The following is a 20,079-nucleotide window of genomic DNA, read 5'->3' as shown; positions in this document are numbered from 1 at the left end:
TTAACAACAACAACAACAATAACAACAACAAGAAATTAAAGTAAAATAGACAAGGTTAAGACACTGTTTCATTTGGTGACAAAACAAAGCACGAAAATTTCCCAACCTTTTCAGTTTTTTAATTTTGTCTATAGTATCAGTCACACTATTTCTCCATGAATATGGATGCTAGGAGTGTTGCTGAATAGTATGTACACAGTTCAAACTTATGTTCCTCATTTCATTTTCAGGTTATGAATATTCTGACCACATGGATACATCTAACTCGACACTTTCTGGGGACCTTGTTATTTTTTAGAGAATATATCTAAATTGCTGCCTAATTCCTCAATGCATCACTCAACACCAGACATCATTTGACTGCACCTATTGGAAATCTGAGTTTCCTCCATCATGATGTCTTTATTAGCTTGAATTCCTTTCCTAAAATGGTCCTTCTGTTGATCCTGTCAGTCCTACTTCTGAAAGAAGATGTACGAGGGGGTGCACAGTCCAGTGAGCGGAGGGTGGTGGCTCACATGCCAGGTGACATCATCATTGGCGCTCTCTTCTCGGTCCACCACCAACCAACTGTGGACAAAGTTCATGAGAGGAAGTGTGGGGCAGTCCGCGAGCAGTATGGTATTCAGAGAGTGGAGGCCATGCTGCATACTTTGGAAAGGATCAATTCAGATCCCACACTCTTGCCCAACATCACACTAGGCTGTGAGATAAGAGATTCCTGCTGGCATTCCGCTGTGGCCCTAGAACAAAGCATTGAGTTTATAAGGGATTCCCTCATCTCTTCAGAAGAGGAAGAAGGCTTGGTACGCTGTGTAGATGGCACTTCTTCCTTCCGCTCCAAGAAACCCATAGTGGGAGTCATTGGGCCTGGCTCGAGTTCTGTGGCTATTCAAGTCCAGAACTTGCTCCAGCTTTTCAACATACCACAGATTGCTTACTCTGCAACTAGCATGGATTTGAGTGACAAGACCCTATTCAAGTACTTCATGAGGGTTGTACCTTCAGATGCCCAGCAAGCCCGAGCCATGGTAGACATAGTGAAGAGATACAACTGGACTTATGTCTCAGCTGTGCACACAGAAGGTATGTGACTCCCTCTACATACATTAAAGATGTCTTATGAAACTTTCCAACTTATACGATACTTTCCTGCTAAATATTAAACTTTTGCATGGTTAAAATGTTCCTCACCATTTTAGGTGTTTTAATATGCTTTAATTTCACCAGAATGATAAAAGACAATAATATTTAAGCTAGCATAATCACTTATGTGTCTATTAATTTGCGAAACTGCAAGATATATTTTCAATATGTATTGCACAATATCAAATTCTCGTGACAATGGCTTTTGCTACCTATTTATAATATTTTTCAGGTTTTTGGCCCTTCAGTGAGCAGCTCACATATTTAATATTCTATCATTGATCTCCTTTTGCTTTTGATAGTCAAAAGGAAATAGACATAAATATATACAGTAAGGAATGTGGCTTATGTTGTTATGGAGAATTATTAAACCATGCAGACTTAAAAATATTTGTTATATAGAATGCATAATCAAATCTTCAATAATAAAAACAATTTAAATTTATACTTGTGTTGAATATATTTGGGACATAATTTTAATAAAATATATAATAATTTGAAATTCATTGCTTTGTTACATGAAAAGTATAATAATAAAGGGCAATATCTAAACCATACTTTATAAAGTAACAATTATTTTTTGTTACTAACAGCACCCTGCAATTCTTTCAAATATGCAACTTTTCAATCTTTTGGTTTGTCTGAGGCTGTTGAAATATATTTGTATTGACCTACAGGAATTGTGTGATCTAAATATTCTGCTAACAGTTTTCCTAAGGAAATAAATTCCACATACTAAGCACAATAGAATTCTGAATATGACAGAAAATACTTCTTAAATCTTATGGAAATACTTAGAAGAGAGAACACTAAAAATCTTTGATAACTTATTAGTTGGGCACAAGCTTTCATACAAGATATGGTTATTAAGAAAATAGTGAACTCAGTGGTTGGAGTTTCCTTCAAGTCAGAAGTGCTTATCCAATTAAGATATGGCAGATTCCAGTAATCAAGTAACATGATAATATACATTGTACTATTAGCCTCTCATTGATTATATATAGACCAGACCAAATAAAAGCAATAAACTAGGCTTTCAGACTAATTGATATCCTACTATCTCTGGAAATTTTTATTTATAAATTTATAGTTTATTTGTAGATGTGTTGATATATCTGAGTAGTAAAATGTTTGGACTTGGACTTCTTTGTTTTTTGTTTTGTTTTGTTTTGTTTTGTTTTGTTTTATTTTGTGTTTTCCTTTTCTGAGAGAACATTATGTTCCTTTTGCTTTCAGGGTCTTGCCCAATGCAAATTGTTTCTATCAAATCAAACCCTGCTTACGTTACATTTCCTTTTCTCTACTATTATATTGATATTTTTCTTGGAAAAAAATTTCAGTTATATTTGGTACAGCAACCTAATACTTTGTCTCTCTAGACATTTTATTCCAATTTTAAGAGGTAAAATCTATAATGAGTTTGAATAATTAATTTATATACACCTAATAGTAATTTTAGAGCCAGGATTATAACACATAGCTACTAACTTAGAGTTTTATAAACCATTATAATATAAGAGGATCCAATGCTTCAATGCTCTGGGGATACACTCATGTAACATGCATTCATTAAAAGCAAATATTTTCAAGTCCTTTGGATAGCTCTATATATCAAAATCTTCTATGGATTTTTAGTCTGGCGAAGAGGATAAAGCATGCATAAACGCTCATGTAACCATAACTCAATGTGACAGAAAATTACAAATAATGTCTCTAAAGAACATTGATGGAAGATAACACTACCTTCTGTTCTGTGATGTGGGAAGCCTGGTAGAGAATTTTTTGTTCTAATTTTAACAGAGAAATTACTGATGCTTGTCTAAAAACAAAACTCAAACACAAGAATTGATGAGTTTCAGTCAAGGATATGATAAATTAGAAGGTAGGAGCTCATTTCAATTTGCTGAAATGTATGGTGCCTACACACCATGAAGAGAAGGGTAATTCAACATTGTGCTCCTAGGACAACTAATTATTACCTTTGTATTTTATAAACTTCAATTGTTGTTTTACTCCAAATTGGCACTATAATACTAAATAAGTAATATAATAAAATACATGATAATATATTTATAAAGAGATTGTTATATACCTATTAAAATGAAAGGCATGTTGTGTTGCTAATGACATAATTCATCTCTAAGGTAATTTTAAGTGAAAAACAAGGTGCAATTCTTCATATTTGATATTCTATGTGAACTACTTGCTTCCATTTCCATAGAAATGCTAACCATAAATAGCAAAAATTTAAAAATTCTTATTATTAGATGAAATCTAACTCAGTAAGGGGCAATGATAGGATGGAAAGATATAATTTTTATGGATAAATTTTATATGCAGTCATTTAATGGTCTATGATATGTGAAGTGCCTATTGTGATATATTATTTAGAATATAGTATTTTCTTTATTTTTTAATTTCTATTGAAAAAAAAGTATAATACAAACAGGATTTGAGGGATGTAGGTTTGAATATTCACACATTAAAGAATTAGATTTTATAATGTACATTTTTTCTGATGATTTCAGAACGAACTTTGATTACAAAAAAGAATCTGTGTAGTGAATTCCTTATAGTTTATTCATGTAAGAGTGGAGTAGTATGGTTGTTCACAAAGAGAAATAGTATCTACTAGGAAAATCTTCTTGCGACAAATAAGATATAGTAATATGGGATTGTGTAGAAAGTCCCAACGTGATGCCTTTTGTTTACAAGGCTCTGCAGAAAACTTCTGTGAGATTTCACATAAAATGAAAATATCAGTTACTGGTCCATTCTACCTATTTGCTCACATGTATTCTCATCGATCCATCTGTTATATATCTACCCATAACCTTCTCAGTATGCATCTCTATTTCCATCTCTCACTAGATTGGGATAATTCCCTGTAGTTCCAGACTGATCACTCTCCAGACCTCTGTATTTGTTCTGGTGATCTTATAATTCTCCCCTTTAGTTAATAGTTCAGTTGACTATTTCCTTTTCTGAAAATATAGAAACTTCCAAATGCTTTCAGGGATCTATCAGTTATAAAAAGATAAACTCCTATTTTCTAAAGCACCTTGTCTTCAAATGATCAAGTTGCTTTCCACTTAAAAATGACAGTTGTGTATAATGTAATCCTTTGGCAATAATCACAAAATGTTCCCTCTAAAAAATGTTATCCATGCTTTCAGAAAAGTAGACGAGACCAGGGGTTCAGATTAATATTAAGTGCTTCTACTTATATTTGCTGTGATTTACACTACCTATTAAATAAAGGAATTAATTTGTCCAGTGGCTTACAATATGTAAGAACCTACAGCTAGAATTTCTAGGCAATGGGATTTTATAATACAGACCAAATGAACAAGATCAAGACTGTATTCTTGCAGGGCAAGACAAACTGGTCCATCAGAGCTACAGAAAAAAAGAAGATGCTGTGAGTCAGAAGAGACATATCACTCTTCATGAGTTAGTCAAGCCAGTACTGTTTCTGTTCTAAGAATATTTGAGAAGTCTTTTGCCTTAGTACATTTGCAAAATTAGGCAGGCACATGTGTGTATATGACACAAAATGGATGTTGCTTGCCCTTTTAGGGCTGTGCTAGATTGATTTCATTGGTAACCCCAATTAAAGACTTTCCTGAAATTTTTTAAGTAATTAATTTATTTACTTTATATCTTGATTGTATCCTCCCCTCTCTTTTCCTCTTAGTCGTTTTATTTCACCTCTCCTTCCCTTGTCCCACCTTCTGCTTTTTGGGTTTTTTTTTATCAGATAGTTTCTTTATTTACAATTCAAATGCCACCCCCTTTCCTATTTTCCCCTCCCCAAACCCCCTAACCTGTCCCCTCTCCTCCTGCTCACTAACCCACCTATTCCTGCTTCCCTGTCCTGGCATTCCCTTATACTGGGGAATCTAACCTTCTCAGGACCAAGGGCCTCTTCTACCTTTGATGTCAAACAAGGGCATCCTCTGTTACATATGTAGCTGGATCCATGGGTCTCTCCATGGGAGCACTGGGGTTGGCTGGTTCATATTGTTGTTCCTCCTATGGGGCTGCAAACCCCTTCAGCTCCATGTGTCCTTTCTCCAGCTCCTCTATTGGGGACTCTATGCTTAGTTCAATGGTTGACTGAGAGCATCCCACTCTGTATTTGTCAGGTACTGGCAGAGCCTCTTCAGAGACGGCTGTATCAGGCTCCTGTTAGCAAGCACTTGGCATCCACGATAGTGTCTGGGTTTCGTAAATGTATATGGGATGGATCCCCAGGTGGGACAGTCTTTCCTTCAGTCTCTGATCCATACTTTGTCTCTGAATCACCTTCTTTCGGTATTTTGTTCCCCTTTCTAAGAAGAACCAGACAATCCATACTTTGGTCTTCCTTTTTCTTGAACTTTCTTTGATCTGTGAATTGTATCTTGGGTATTCCAAGCTTCGAGGCTAATATCCACTTATCAGTGACTGCATACCATGTGTGTTCTTCTGTGATTGGGTTACCTCACTCATGATGATATTTTCTAGTTACATCCATTTGCCTAAGAATTTCATGAATTCATTGTTTTTAATAGCTGAGTAGTATTCCATTGTGTAAATGTACCACATTTTCTGTATCTATTCCTCTGTTGAGGGACATCTGGTTTCTTTCCAGCTTCTGGCTATTATAAATAAGGCTGGTATGAACATAGTGGAGCATGTGTCCTTATTACATTCTGGAGAATCTGGGTGTATTCCAAGGAGTTAAGTTATAGTAGGGTTCTCAGGTAATACTACATCCAGTTTTCTGAGGAACTGCCAAACTGATTTCCAGAGTGGTTGTACCAGCTTGTAATCCCACCAGCAATGAAGGAATGTTCCTCTTTCTCCACATCCTCGCCAACACCTGCTGACACCTGAGTTAGGTAGCTAGTTTCATGACTATATACCAAGTTCAGTAGGACTAGGTGTAACTTCTCTGATTGATGGTAGATAAGGCTGTCCAGTAGAGGAAAGGAATATAATATAAAGGCAGGCAGCAGAAGTGTGTGTGTGTGTGTGTGTGTGTGTGTGTGTGTGTGTGTGTGTGTGTGTTTTGAGACTAGGTCTATTCCATGAATGTTCTCTGGTCAATGGTTCAGTCTCTGTGAGCCCCCAGAGACCCAGCTTAGTTTATTCTGTAAGTTTCCTTGTGATTTCATTGACCCTTCGGGCTCCTTCAATTCTTCTTTCCCATTATTCATGAGATTCCTGAAGCTCTGCCTAATGCTTGTCTCTGGGTCTCTGTATCTTCTTCCATCAGCTGTTGGGTGAAGCTTTACATGACAGTTATGTTAGACTCCTGTCTGCAAATAAAGCAGAATATCATTAATAGTGTCAGGACTGTATAGAAGTACTTTTATTGCCCAGATGTAATTGTCATCTTAGAGGCTTACTGCTGAATCACCTTACTCTTTCTAGTTCTTTCTGAATTCTGGCTTTCTGAACTCAGCTGGTCTTACTCAAACACCTCTTTAAGTTTACTGATTCTATCTTGGTTCTCTTAGCTTCTCACTGTATTACTCTGCTTGGCCTCAAACTAGCTCTGGTAATTAATTCTAATTGTCTGGCTCCTTCTTATTATCTGGCTTCAACTGCCTCTGCAGACCTGCAGGGAGCTGCATGAACTAGCTAATGAACTCAACTCATTGTACTATAGTGAATTCATTTTATTGACTCCCAACAGATACAACTCCCAAAACACTAACAAATAGTCTAAACTCAACTAACTGAAGAGAACTGACTCTCCATGAACTGATCTTGAATATATTTTCTCCTGAGAATTGAGTGTATACTATCTCTGACTCATTCTGTCAAATATTTCTCTGAGTAGACACTTAGTCTGATTATAGGTGCAAAACTAAATGATTCTGGCCAGATGGATTAAAAGTGTGTACTGAGGCCAGGTCTGCATTTCAACTGAATAAAAAAAAGACCTAGAAAGTCTTTGTATGTGATCAGAGCAGCTATGTTGCTGGATTAAAATTCTGCTACCAGAGTGGTATCTTTTCTCGTTTTACAGGTTTCAAGTTTGACCAGTCCTTGTTTGCTTAGCTATTCCTTCAATCTGCTCCAATATTATCGCTGCACATATTGTAGATAGGACAAGTTGTGTATTGAAGGTTTTGTGGGTGGGTTGGTGTCCTCATCCATCCAGTGAAAGTCATTTCAGGTTCTGTATCCCCATTTACTAATAGCCTTATCTAGGGTCACTCTCATAGATTCCTTTGAGTTTCCATTGTCCTAAGTTTCTAACTTCTCCCAGACAAGCTTCCTCTTCCATTCCAATTCTCTTTTCCAATTATCCCTTCATTCTCTGTAGACTGGAACCCTTCTCTTCTCTCCCTAAGCTCTCCACCCTAACCTTGTTTGCTCCCTCCCTCCACTCATGATGCATGCTTTATTTCTCTTTATCATCAAGATCCAAACATCCTCTCCTGGGCCCTCCTTGTTACTTAGCATCTTTGAGTCTGTAGATGGTAGCACAGTTATCTTATACTCTGATTAATATGCACTTGTGAGTACATACTATGTTTGTCATTCTGGGTCTGTTTACTTCCCTCAGGATAATCTTTTCATGGTGTGTTTAATATTTCACTGTGAAAATGCACCACATTTTCTTTATTTATTCTTCTATTGACAGAAATCTAGGTTGTTTTCAGTTTTCTGGCTATTCAGAATTATGCTGCTGTGAACACAGTTGAGCAAGTATCCTAGTGGTATAGAAGGACATTTGTCAACTATATGTCTACTAGGAGTTTAGCTGGTTCTTTTATTTTTTATTTTTTGATTTATAATGGAATATGAGCAGTTTAGTCACATTAATAATCTTTTTTGCTCATTGATTTTTCCTTTTTTTCTTAATTATTTTTATATACTCCATATTTTATTCCCCATACTTCCAACCTCTGTCTACCCTCTGACTGTTCCACATCCCATACCTCCTTCCCTCCCTACTATCTCCATATGGGTATCCCCATCTACCACCCAACCTGACCTCTAAACTCCCTGGGGCTTCCAGTCTCTTGAGGGTTAGGGGCATCATCTCTCTGAATGAACACAGACCCAGCAGTCCTCTACTATATTTGTGTTAGAGGCTTCATATCAGCTGGTGTATGCTGCCTGTTTGATGGTTCAATGTTTAGGAGATTTCAGAGGTCCAGATTGAGACTGCTAGTCCTCCTACAGGGTGACTAAGTTTCATTCAGCTTTCCCTAATTCAACAACAGGGGTCAACTGCTTCTGTCCATTGGTTGGGTGCAAATATCTGCATCTGACTCTTTCAGCTGCATGTTGGATCTTCCGGAGTGCAGTCATGCTAGGACCCCTTTTGTGAGCACTCCATAGCCTCAGTGTCAGGCCTTGGGAACTCCCCTTGATCTGGATCCTGTTACTGGACCTACTTGTCCTCAGACTCCTTTCCGTTTCCATCCCTATAATTCTTTCAGACAGGAACAGTTATGGATCAGAGTTATGACTGTGGGATGGCCCTCCTCGCCCTCATTTGATGCCCTGTCTTCCTGCTGGAGATAGGCTCTATAAACTCCCTCTCCCTACTGTCAGGCATTTCATCTAAGGTCCCTCCCTTTTAGTCCTGTGAGTCTCTCACTTCCCAGGTCTCAGGTGCATTCTGGAGGGTTCCCCTAACATCCTATCTCCTGAGGTTGCTTGTTTCCATTCTTTCTGCAGGCCCTCAGAGATTCAGTCCTTTTCCCTCCCCCAATGCCAGATCAGATTCCTCGCTCCCCAACAATCAGAATGGCTAAGATCAAAACCTCAGGTGACAACACATGTTGGAAAGGATGTAGAGAAACAGAACACTCATTCATTGCTGTTGAATTGCAAACTGGTACAAATACTCTGGAAATTAGTCTGGAGATTTCTCAGAAAGTTGAAAATAGGTTTACTTGAAGGCTCGGCTACACCACTCTTGGGAATATGCCCAAAAGATTCCCCCACCATGCCACAGGGGCACATGTTCTACTATGTTCATAGCAGCCTTATTTGTAATAGCCAGAAGCTGAAATCAACCAAGATGTCTCACAACAGAACAATGGATACAGAAAATGCGATTCATTTACATAATGGAATACTACTCAGATATTAAGAATGAGGACATTCTGAGTTTTACAAGCAAATGGATGCAACTAGAAAATAATCATCCCGAGTAAGCTAACTCAGTCTCAAAGGGACATGCATGGTTTAGCTGGTTCTTGAGGTGGAATTTCTCCCAGTTTTCTGAGAAACAACCAAATTTCCAAAGTGTTTGTACAAGTTTTCACTCCCACTGTCAATGGAGGAGTGTTCCTTTTGTTCCATATCCTTGCCAGCATGAGCTATCACTTGAGTTTTTTTGGTTGTTTGTTTGTTTTGGGTTTTTTTTTTTTTGTTTTGCTTTTGCAGTGTCTGACCCTCCCTCGATTTCTTTTATATATATATATAATGATTCCAAATGATTTCCCCTTTCCCGGATCCTCCTTCCCCATATGTCCCATAAACCTTCTTCTCTCCATCCATTCTCCAATCACCTCCCTCCTTTTTTTCTCTGTCTTTATATTCCCCTCCAATGCTAGATCAATCCTTTCCAGGATCAGGACCTTCTCCATACTACTTCATGGGAGTCATTTGTTATGTGATTTGTGCCTTGGGTATAAAGGGCTTCTGGGCTAATTAATATCCACTTATCAGAGATTGCATTCCATGTGTATTCTTTTGTGATTGGGTTACCTCACTTATGATGATATTTTCCAGATCAAACGATTTGCCTAAAAATTTTGTGAATTCATTGTTTCTAATTGCCAAGTAGTATTCCACTGTGTAAATATACCACATTTTCTATACCCATTCCTCCTTTGAGGGGCATCTGGGTTCTTTCCAGCTTCTGGCTATTATAAATAAGGCTGCTATGAACATAATGGAGCATGTGTCTTTATTGCATGCCAGGAAATCCTTTGGGTATATGCCCAGGAGAGGTATAGCAGGTTCCTCCGGAAGTGTCATGTCCAGTTTTCTGAGGAACCGCCAGACTGATTTCCAAAGTGGTTGTACCATCTTACAGCCCCACCAGCAGTGGAGGAGTGTTCCTCTTTCTCCACATCCTCGCCAACAACTGCTGTCTCCTGAGTTTTTGACCATAGCCATTCTGACAGGTGTAAGGTGAAATCTCAGGGTTGTTATGATTTGTATTTCCCTAATGACTAATGATGTTGAGCACTTCTTAAGGTGCCTCTCAGCCATCCGAATAATCACTTGAGTTTTTGATCTTAGTCATTCTGACAGATGTAAGATAGAATCTTAGTCATTTTAATTTACATTTCCTTGACTAAAGACAATGAACATCTCTTTAAGCGTTTCATACTCATTAGAGATTTCCCTAGAGGAATAAATTGGGATATTTAGTTTGTTGATTTCTCCTTTCTTGAGTTCTTTGTATGTTCTAGATATCAGCTCTCTCTTAGATGTAGAGTTGGTAACGATTGTTTTCCATTCTGTAGGCTGTGGCTTTGTCCTATTGAGAGTGTTGTTTGCTTTTTAGCTTCATGAGATCCTATTTACTAGGAAATTGTCTTCTGTGCCAACGTGTTCAAGACTATTCTACACTTATTCTTCCTTTAGATTTAGTTTATCTGTGTTTATGCTGACATCTTTGACCCATCTGGACTTAAGTTTTGTGCAGGGTGATAGATAGGGATATATTTACATTCTTCTACATACAGACATCAACTTAGACCAGCACTGTTTGTTGAAAATGTTTTCTTTTTTTCGCTTTATAATTTTGGCTTCTGTGTAACATAAAATCAAGTGCCCATAATTGTGTGGTTTTACTTCCTGGTCTTCAGTTTGATTCCATTCATCAAGCTGTTTGTTTTTATGCCAATGCCATGTATTTCTTGCAGCCTTTATTGCTATTGCTCTGCAATACAGCTTTAAATCAGGAATGGTGATGCCTCTAGAAAGTCTTTTACTATACAGGATTGTTTTAGCTATCAGTTTTCCATGTGAAGTTGGGTATTGTTCTTTCAAGGTCTGTAAAGATTTGGATTATAATTTTGATGGAAAATGCATTGAATCTTTAGATTGCTTTTGTTATCTGTTGGAATCTGTAGATTGTCTTTTTAGTATGTTAATTCTAACAATCTATGAGCATGGAAAATCCTTTCATTGTCTTCAACTTTTTTTCTTCAAAGACTTGGAGGTCTTTCATTTGCTTTGTTAGAATTACACCAAGGTATTTTATATTATTTTTAACTACTGTGAAGTATATTTTGTATAAAAGAAGGCTACTGATTTTTTTGAGTAAATTTTTGTAGCCATCCACTTTCCCTTGAAGTATTATTCTTTAATTTGTAAGTAGATTGGCTCCCCTTTACTCCCAAGCAACAGTGACCTCATGGATGCTTCTTTAAGAATGCTTAAAAAGGGGACTGTTTTCCCCACCTCCCTCCTAGTGATGGGGATTTAATAGCAAACATAATTTATGATAGGCAAACCCTCAATCACTGAGCTGTATCCCAAGTCATATTTACTTTTTATTTTAAGATAGAATTTCATTAACCTGTAAAGGCTGAGCTTAGATTTTTCAATCTTCCTGCTTCAGCCTTCACAGTAGATGATATTATAAGCTTGTAGGAGTAGATCCTGTTCAAATATTCTTCTTAGTTTTCCTCATAACATATTGCCACAATGCGTAATATTTCAGTACTCAGATTTTTAGAGAATGCCACCATAGACTTCTGACACCAGCCACTTGAGATCAATGCAAGAGCCTTATAACATGGAGCTATTTGCAATTACATGAATAAAAGTAGTTGAGGCCTTCAACATTATCTAACAAACTGCAAACTCGATTGTGAGTAATAATGAAAGTCTTCAGGATAGAGTTTAATAAAGTATATTTAACTAACTCATTTTAGAGTATAACCTCATTGGACACAGAATATCAAAGCCATATTAAAACTTTTGTATCCTCTTCCTGCCCCTCCCAGAAAAACCTATCATCTGCTGAGCTATCTCACCATACACCTAAAAATATATGTATTAACATGAATTAATATTACTGATATGAAAATATGACACAATAGAATAAATGTTTTAGGCAAAAAGAACTTTATTTCTATTCTTATAAACTCATTTATTTGAAATGTAGTTCATATTGCATTTAAAATGCAATATTCTTATAGTTTATTATTACATTCTTTTAATTATATAGAAAACTGCTAACAAGAGGATTAATTTTAAGTTGGGTTTTCTAAAGAAAGCTACATAAATCACACTCTACATTCTATTTATTATGTTTTTATACTTCTATAATTTCCATGAGCTTTGTGGGATTCTAAAGTGTGTCCACAGTACCTGTTAGAGTACCTAGTTTATACCAGGTGCACAGTGATTTGATGAATGGATGAATTTCCCTCATAGTAGTACCATACGCAGTATATAAGAATACATGGGATGTGGATAAACATCTAGCATTTTTAATTTTATAGTTTTGTTTTTTATAAAAAAACAAAGTGGCAAAGTATCTCCCTTGATTAGTTGTGAAATAGTGTTTATGTTTCACTTTTTTGTTTGTTTGTTTGTTTGTATGGGTTCTTATTCCTGCCTATTGATATAAAGATGGTAATTTGTTATAAAAAAATGTCAGCAATGCTCTGGGGGATATGTATCAATAAGTTTCCCTGGTAGAACAGAATCATTAAAACATCTTCAAGTTAGCTTATACACTGTAGTACAGCACCTGTACATGTGCTACAGCTTTCTGATAATTATGTAAACAAATAACAATAATTTTGGCTTAAAGATTTTCACTGTGAGATTCATAGTCAATATGTTTAGTTAAATATTTAAAAATGTTTGCTAACAAGTTAATTGTATATATTACTTTGAATTCAATGTGATATTCATATATCCAAGCAATGGATGCTGAAAAGCCCAAGCAAATCCCTTCATTTTATCTCTGTACACCAATTACAACATCTAGCCATTACTATTCATTTTCAGGTATATTATGTATTACTAATATATGTTATTGGGAGGGAAGGAATGGTATTTGTTGTTACTTGTCTAGCTTATTTCACATGACATAATGAGCTTTAGATTAACTTTCTTATTCATTTTGTTACATGTGATGAGTGTTTATCCTTTATGACTTGAGAATGCTCCATATTTCTTACCCATCAGTGAAAATGACCAGTCTCAGTTAGGTATGGTTTCCTTAGAGAAGGATGCTTGAAACAGCCTTTCAGATTGTTCTTTGTGTGTTCAGAGAGATGGCCCTTTTTTTTTTTTTTTTTTTTGGCTATACTAGAAAACTCTCTAGTTGAGACAGCTAGCTTTCAGACAGCTCTCTCTATTTGAGACAGCTCCCTCTGCTAGTAAAAAAAAAATGTAAAAACTCTCTGGATGCCTCATGTGTTTTCAGAACAAAGACAGAGAAGCTGCAATAAAAAAATTCTTAGATTTTCTGACCAAGTCAGAAATTCTGTTAGAGAAATTCTAATAGTAATTTTTTCTGATCAAAATCAGAAAGCCAGAAAATATTCTTTAAAAAGGCTGTGTTTTGGGGGAGAAGTAGGTGTGCTCCGGTGATTCCAGCGGGCCCCAGCAGGGGCCATCAGGTGCCTGCTTTGGGATCTGAACAGCATGGGCCACAGCACTCAGTCTCCAGGAAGTGCGGGAGACCTGGTGTGCACCCAGAGGCAGTCTGGAAGCTCACAGCACAGCTTGCTCCTGTGCCACAGAGCTTAGGATCCAGTCCGAAGGCCTCTGGCGGTGGCCCTCAGACCTCTCTGCTTCCGGATCCAGATCAGCCTGGGTGGCAACACCTCATCTCCAGGTCCTGCAAGAGGCAAGAGGGGCTTCCAGGCGGCCAGCGGAGAGAAGTCAGTGTGCTCCGGTGAGTCCAGCAGGCCCCAGCAGGAGCCTTCAGGTGCCTGCTTTGGGATCTGAACAGCCTGGGCCACAGCACTCGGTCTCCAGAAAGTGTGGGAGACTTGGTGAGCACCCGGAGGCAGTCTGGGAAGGGGCAGCTTGCACTGGTGAGTCCAGCATTGAAAAGACCAACTAACACCAGTGAGAAATGGATGGCAAAAGGCAAACGCAGGAACGTCACTAACAGAAATCAAGGCAATATGGCAACAACTGAACCCAATTCTCCTTTACCAGCATGTCCTGGATACCCCATCACACCAGTAAAACAAGATTTGGATTTAAAATCACTGGTCATGATGCTGGTACAGGAACACATGAAGGACATAATTAAAGAAATTCAGGAGAAAATGGATCAAAAGTTAGAAGCCCACATACACGTGGAAACTGAACAATATTCTACTCAATGATACCTTGGTCAAGGAAGAAATAAAGAAAGAAATTAAAGACTTTTTAGAACACAATGAAAATAAAGACACAACATACCCAAATCTATGGGACATAATGAAAGCAGTGCTAAGAGGAAAACTCATAGCCCTGAGTGCCTCCAAAAAGAAAATGGAGAGAGCATACATTACCAGCTTAATGACACACCTGAAAGCCCTGGAACAAAAAGGAGCTATTTCACCCAGGAGGAGTAGATGGCAGGAAATCATCAAACTCAGGGCCGAAATCAATCAAGTAGAAACAAAGAGAACCATACAAAGAATCAACAAAACCAGGAGCTGGTTCTTCGAGAAAATCAACAAGATAGATAAACCCTTAGCCAGACTGACCAAAGGGCACAGAGAAAGTATCCAAATTAACAAACGTAGAAATGAAAAGGGAGATATAACAACAGAAACTGAGGAAATCCAAAAAATCATCAGATCCTACAAGAGCCTGTACTCAAGACAACTGGAGAATCTGGAGGAAATGGACAATTTCCTTGACAGATACCAAATACCAAAATTAAATCAGGACCAAATAGATCATCTAAACAGTCCGATAATGCCTAAAGAAATAGAAGGAGTCATAGAAAGTCTTCCAACCAAAAAAAGCACAGGACCAGATGGTTTCAGTGCAGAATTCTATCAGACCTTCAAAGAAGACTTAACACCAATACTCTTCAAACTATTCCACAAAATAGAAACAGAAGGAACGCTACCCAATTCCCTCTACAAAGCCACAATTACGCTGATACCAAAACCACACAAAGATCCAACAAAGAAAGAGAACTTCAGACCAATTTCCCTTATGAATATCGATGCAAAAATACTCAATAAAATTCTTGCCAACCGAATCCAAGAACACATCAAAACAATCATCCACCATGATCAAGTAGGCTTTATCCCGGGAATGCAGGGTTCATTCAATATAAGGAAAGCCATCAATGCAATCCACTACATAAACAAACTCAAAGAAAAAAAACACATGGTCATTTCATTGGATCCTGAAAAAGCATTTGAGAAAATTCAGCATCCTTTCATGCTTAAAGTCTTGGAAAGAACAGGAATTCAAGGCCCATACCTAAACATAGTAAAAGCAATATACAGCAAACCAGTAGCCAGCATCAAACTCAATGGAGAGAAACTTGAAGCAATCCCACTAAAATCAGGGACTAGACAGGGCTGCCCCCTCTCTCCTTATCTTTTCAATATTGTACTTGAGGTACTAGCTTGGGCAATTCGACAACATAAGGAGGTCATAGGGATACAAATTGGAAAGGAAGAAGTCAAACTATCATTATTTGCAGATGACATGATAGTCTACCTAAGTGACTCAAAAAACTCCACTAGAGAACTCCTACAGCTGATAAACAACTTCAGCAAAGTGGCAGGTTATAAAATCAACTCAAGTAAATCAGTGGGCTTCCTATACTCAAAGGATAAGCAGGCTGAGAAAGAAATTAAGGAAATGACCCCCTTCACAATAGCCACAAACAGTATAAAGTATCCTGGGGTGACTCTTACCAAACATGTGAAAGATCTGTATGACAAGAACTTCAAGACTCTGAAGAAGGAAATGGAAGAAGACCTCAAAAAAATGGGAAAACATCCCATCCTCATGGATCGGTAGAATCAATAAGTTAAAATGGCCATTTTGCCAAAAGCAATCTACAGATTCAATGCAATACCCATCAAAATCCCAACTCAATTCTTCACAGAGTTAGAAAGAGCAATTATCAAATTTGCTCAAGATATTCAAGAAGAATTATCAAATTCATCTGGAATAACAAAAAACCCAGGATAGCTAAAACCATTCTCAGCAACAAAAGAAATTCTGGGGGAATCAGTATCCCTGACCTCAAGCAATACTACAGAGCAATAGTGTTAAAAACTGCATGGTATTGGTACAGTGACAGGCAGGAGGATCAATGGAACAGGATTGAAGATCCAGAAATGAACCCACATACCTATGGCCACTTGATCCTCGACAAAGGGGCTGAAAACATCCAATGGAAAAAAGATAGCCTTTTCAACAAATGGTGCTGGTTCAACTGGAGGTCAGCATGCAGAGGAATGTGAATTGATCCATCCTTGTCTCCTTGTACTAAGCTCAAATCCAAATGGATCAAGGACCTCCACATAAAGCCAGACACTCTGAAGCTAATAGAAAGGAAACTGGGGAAAACCCTTGAGGACATTGGTACAGGGAGAAAGTTTCTGAACAGAACACCAATAGCGTATGCTCTAAGATCAAGAATTGACAAATGGGACCTCATAAAATTACAAAGTTTCTGTAAGGCAAAGGACACCATCAAGAGGATAAATCGGCAACCAACAAATTGGGAAAAGATCTTCACCAATCCTACATCAGATAGAGGGCTAATATCCAATATATATAAAGAACTCAAGAAGTTAGACTCCAGAAAACCAAACAACCTTATTAAAAAATGGGGTACAGAGTTAAATAAAGAATTCTCAACTGAAGAACTTCGGATGGCGGAGAAGCATCTTAAAAAATGCTCAACTTCATTAGTCATTAGGGAAATGCAAATCAAAATAACCTTGAGATTTCACCTTACACCTGTCAGAATGGCTAAGATTAAAAATTCAGGAGTCAGCAGGTGTTGGAGAGGGTGTGGAGAAAGAGGAACACTCCTCCACTGCTGGTGTGGTTGCAAATTGGTACAACCACTCTGGAAATCAGTCTGGTGGTTCCTCCAAAAACTGGGCACCTCACTTCCAGAAGATCCTGATATACCACTCCTGGGCATATACCCAGAGGATTCCCTACCATGTAATAAGGATACATGCTCTACTATGTTCATAGCAGCCCTATTTATAATTGCCAGATGCTGGAAAGAACCCAGGTATCCCTCAACAGAAGAGTGGATGCAAAAAATGTGGTATATCTACACAATGGAGTACTATTCAGCTATTAGAAACAATGAATTCATGAAATTCTTAGGCAAATGGATGGACCTAGAGAACATCATACTAAGTGAGGTAACCCTGACTCCTAAAAGTGAATCATGGTATGTACTCACTAATAACTGGATATTAACCTAGAAAACTGGAATACCCAACACATAATCCACACATCAAATGAGGTACAAGAAGAAAGGAAGAGTGGCCCCCTGTTCTAGAAAGACTCAGTGAAGCAGTATTTGGCAAAACCAGAACGGGGAAGTGGGAAGGGGTGGGTGGGAGGACAGGGGGAGAGAAGGGGACTTGCGGGACTTTCGGGGAGTGGGGGGTTAGAAAAGGGGAAATCATTTGAAATGTAAATAAAAAATATGTCGAATAAAAAAAATATTAAAAAAAAAAGGCTGTGCTTGTTCTTGACACAGCCTTCTCTGGATAGTTGAGAGAAAATATTCTAAACAAGTTGTGTTAGCTCTCTAAGTTCTTGGAATTTCTATTTAAGGTCAGAAATCCTGTTTCAAAAATTCTCAAAGAGCTATGGAAAATTCTTAAAGAGCTGGTTTCACTTTCCATGGAATTTCTGACCAAAATCAGAAATACTGTTAGAAATCATTCCTGAAGAACTATGTTCAGTTTCCAGAGATCTTCCGATATCTCAGCTTTCACTAGAAAAAAATTCTAAAGAAACAAGTGTTGCAGCGGGATCATGCATGCCCAGTTTAGGACTTAGATGTCAATTCAGTTATGTATTCCATGTTCCCTCTTGACTATGCCCAAAATCAGCATCCCATGGCGTTAGCCCTTTGACTCTTACAGTGAGACAGCAAGCACAGGCACAGAGAATATCTGGGTGGACCCTTATAACAACTCAATCCAATTAGACCTGAACTAAGGAATCTGTCTGCGTTTGTATCTGCTTCTCTATCTTACTTACAAGATTGCTCATAGTGCAGCTGCCTCTATTCTTTTAGATATGTGAAGCTCTTTATACAAATTACATTGTATCCTTATATTTTCCATAGTTAAGGAATTATATATTTTCTCATGTTTTCAGTCTTCTTTCCCACAGCCTCAAGGGCTGTCTTGAGGGCACAGTGTTTTACCATTTGGTGAGATATAGACATGCCCAAGACACTGAACCATTTCTATTTTATCATCTAGGGATTGGAATGTGTTAAAAGTTCTGACAAACTTTAAGATTATGATAGTAATGATTCAGAATTGCAAACTACTGTGAATTTAATAGACCATAAGAATAGAAAAGTGTTAAATGAACATTTATTTTATTTTCATTAGCCAATAACTGCTGATGGAATTATTATTGTTTGTCCGTGGATCAACATAGAATTCGCTACTTACTGTTGCATGGTTAATGTCTTCTCTGTAGGTTATTTCAGACTATTTAATTATTAGTTTGGATTTTGCCTTACCCATAAATTATTTGTGCCAGAAATGAGATCCCAGCAATTTCTTAGGCATCACTAATCTCTATCACCACCGAAAACTTCAGTATGCCATTCCCAAATTCTCTAGCCCCACATGGCTAAGTTCAGAAAGGATGCAACAGCACTCTTCTGTCACCATTCACAAATAATTCCTCTAGTTTTGTGAAAATGTGCACACTATTACTGTTCTAACCATTCACAGATTTCCTATATTTGAGGATCACCTGTGTGTTTCATGGGTAATTAGAATGAACAAAATCAATGTTTGATGATTGAATGCAAGTGTTTTCCATAACCAAATATTATTTCCTATGTCATAAGAGCAATGTTATTTTGGATTTGAATATTCTGAAAGGTCAGTATTTCTTTTACTAAAAGCATCTAAATGTCAGATCTGTGAGAAGTCATAATTAGTTTATCAAATTCTAGGTTATTAATATTTTATCATTACAGAGGTTACTTTTGAGTAAGGAACCTGGAGACTAGATGGGCATGCTATAAAGTGTTATATTACAGTTGATCAATAGAAGCATACAAAACAGAATACAAAATATAGCTCCTCACAGAAAACACTATGTCAAATAAGTAAAGAAAGAGCCTAAGAAAAACAAAGATTGAGATCAACAAAACTACAGGGATTAGTTCTTCATAACTCCTACCCTTCTGTCTCTCTTTTCTCCTTTATTTTTTTTAAAATCTTTTTGTTTTCTATATTATTTTCTTACATTCCAAAAGATTTTCCCTTTCCCAGTTCTCCCCTCCCCAAAAGTCCCATAAGCCCTCTTTCCTCTGACTATTTTTCTATCAAGCCCCTCTTACTTCTCTCTCCTGGTACTCCCCTACAATACTGGATCAAGCCTTTCCAGGACCAGGGACCTCTCCTTCCTTCTTCTTGGGAGTCATGTGATATGTGAATTGTGTCTTGGGCACTCAGAGCTTCTGAGCTAATATCCAATTATCAGTGACTGCATTCCATGTGTGTTCTTTTGTGATTGGGTTACCTCACTTAGGATGATATTTTTCAGATCCAACCATTTGCCTAAGAATTTCATGAATTCATTGTTTTTAATTGCTGTGTAGTGTTCCATTGTGTAAATATACCACATTTTCTGTATTCATTCTTCCATTGAGGGACATCTGGGTTCTTTCCAGGTTCTGGCTATTATAAATAGGGCTGCTATAAACATAGTGGAACATGTGTCCTTATTGCA

At 37.5% G+C, this 20,079-nt stretch overlaps 1 protein-coding gene across 2 annotated transcripts in view; it reads left to right on the top strand.

The window, feature by feature from the left end:
* Positions 1–428: 428 nt before the first annotated feature.
* The window catches only part of Grm5 (glutamate metabotropic receptor 5), a 551,762-nt gene continuing 532,111 nt past the window's right edge, over positions 429–20,079 (top strand). For both annotated transcript variants that reach the window (XM_052177680.1, XM_052177672.1), the window contains exon 1: positions 429–1,086. In XM_052177680.1, coding sequence (XP_052033640.1) covers positions 429–1,086 — 658 coding nt within the window. The remainder of the gene's footprint in view (positions 1,087–20,079) is intronic.

Source organism: Apodemus sylvaticus, chromosome 1 (assembly GCF_947179515.1).
Source record: "Apodemus sylvaticus chromosome 1, mApoSyl1.1, whole genome shotgun sequence".
NCBI classification, from domain to species: domain Eukaryota; kingdom Metazoa; phylum Chordata; class Mammalia; order Rodentia; family Muridae; genus Apodemus; species Apodemus sylvaticus.
This window is presented reverse-complemented; position numbering and strand designations above follow the sequence as displayed.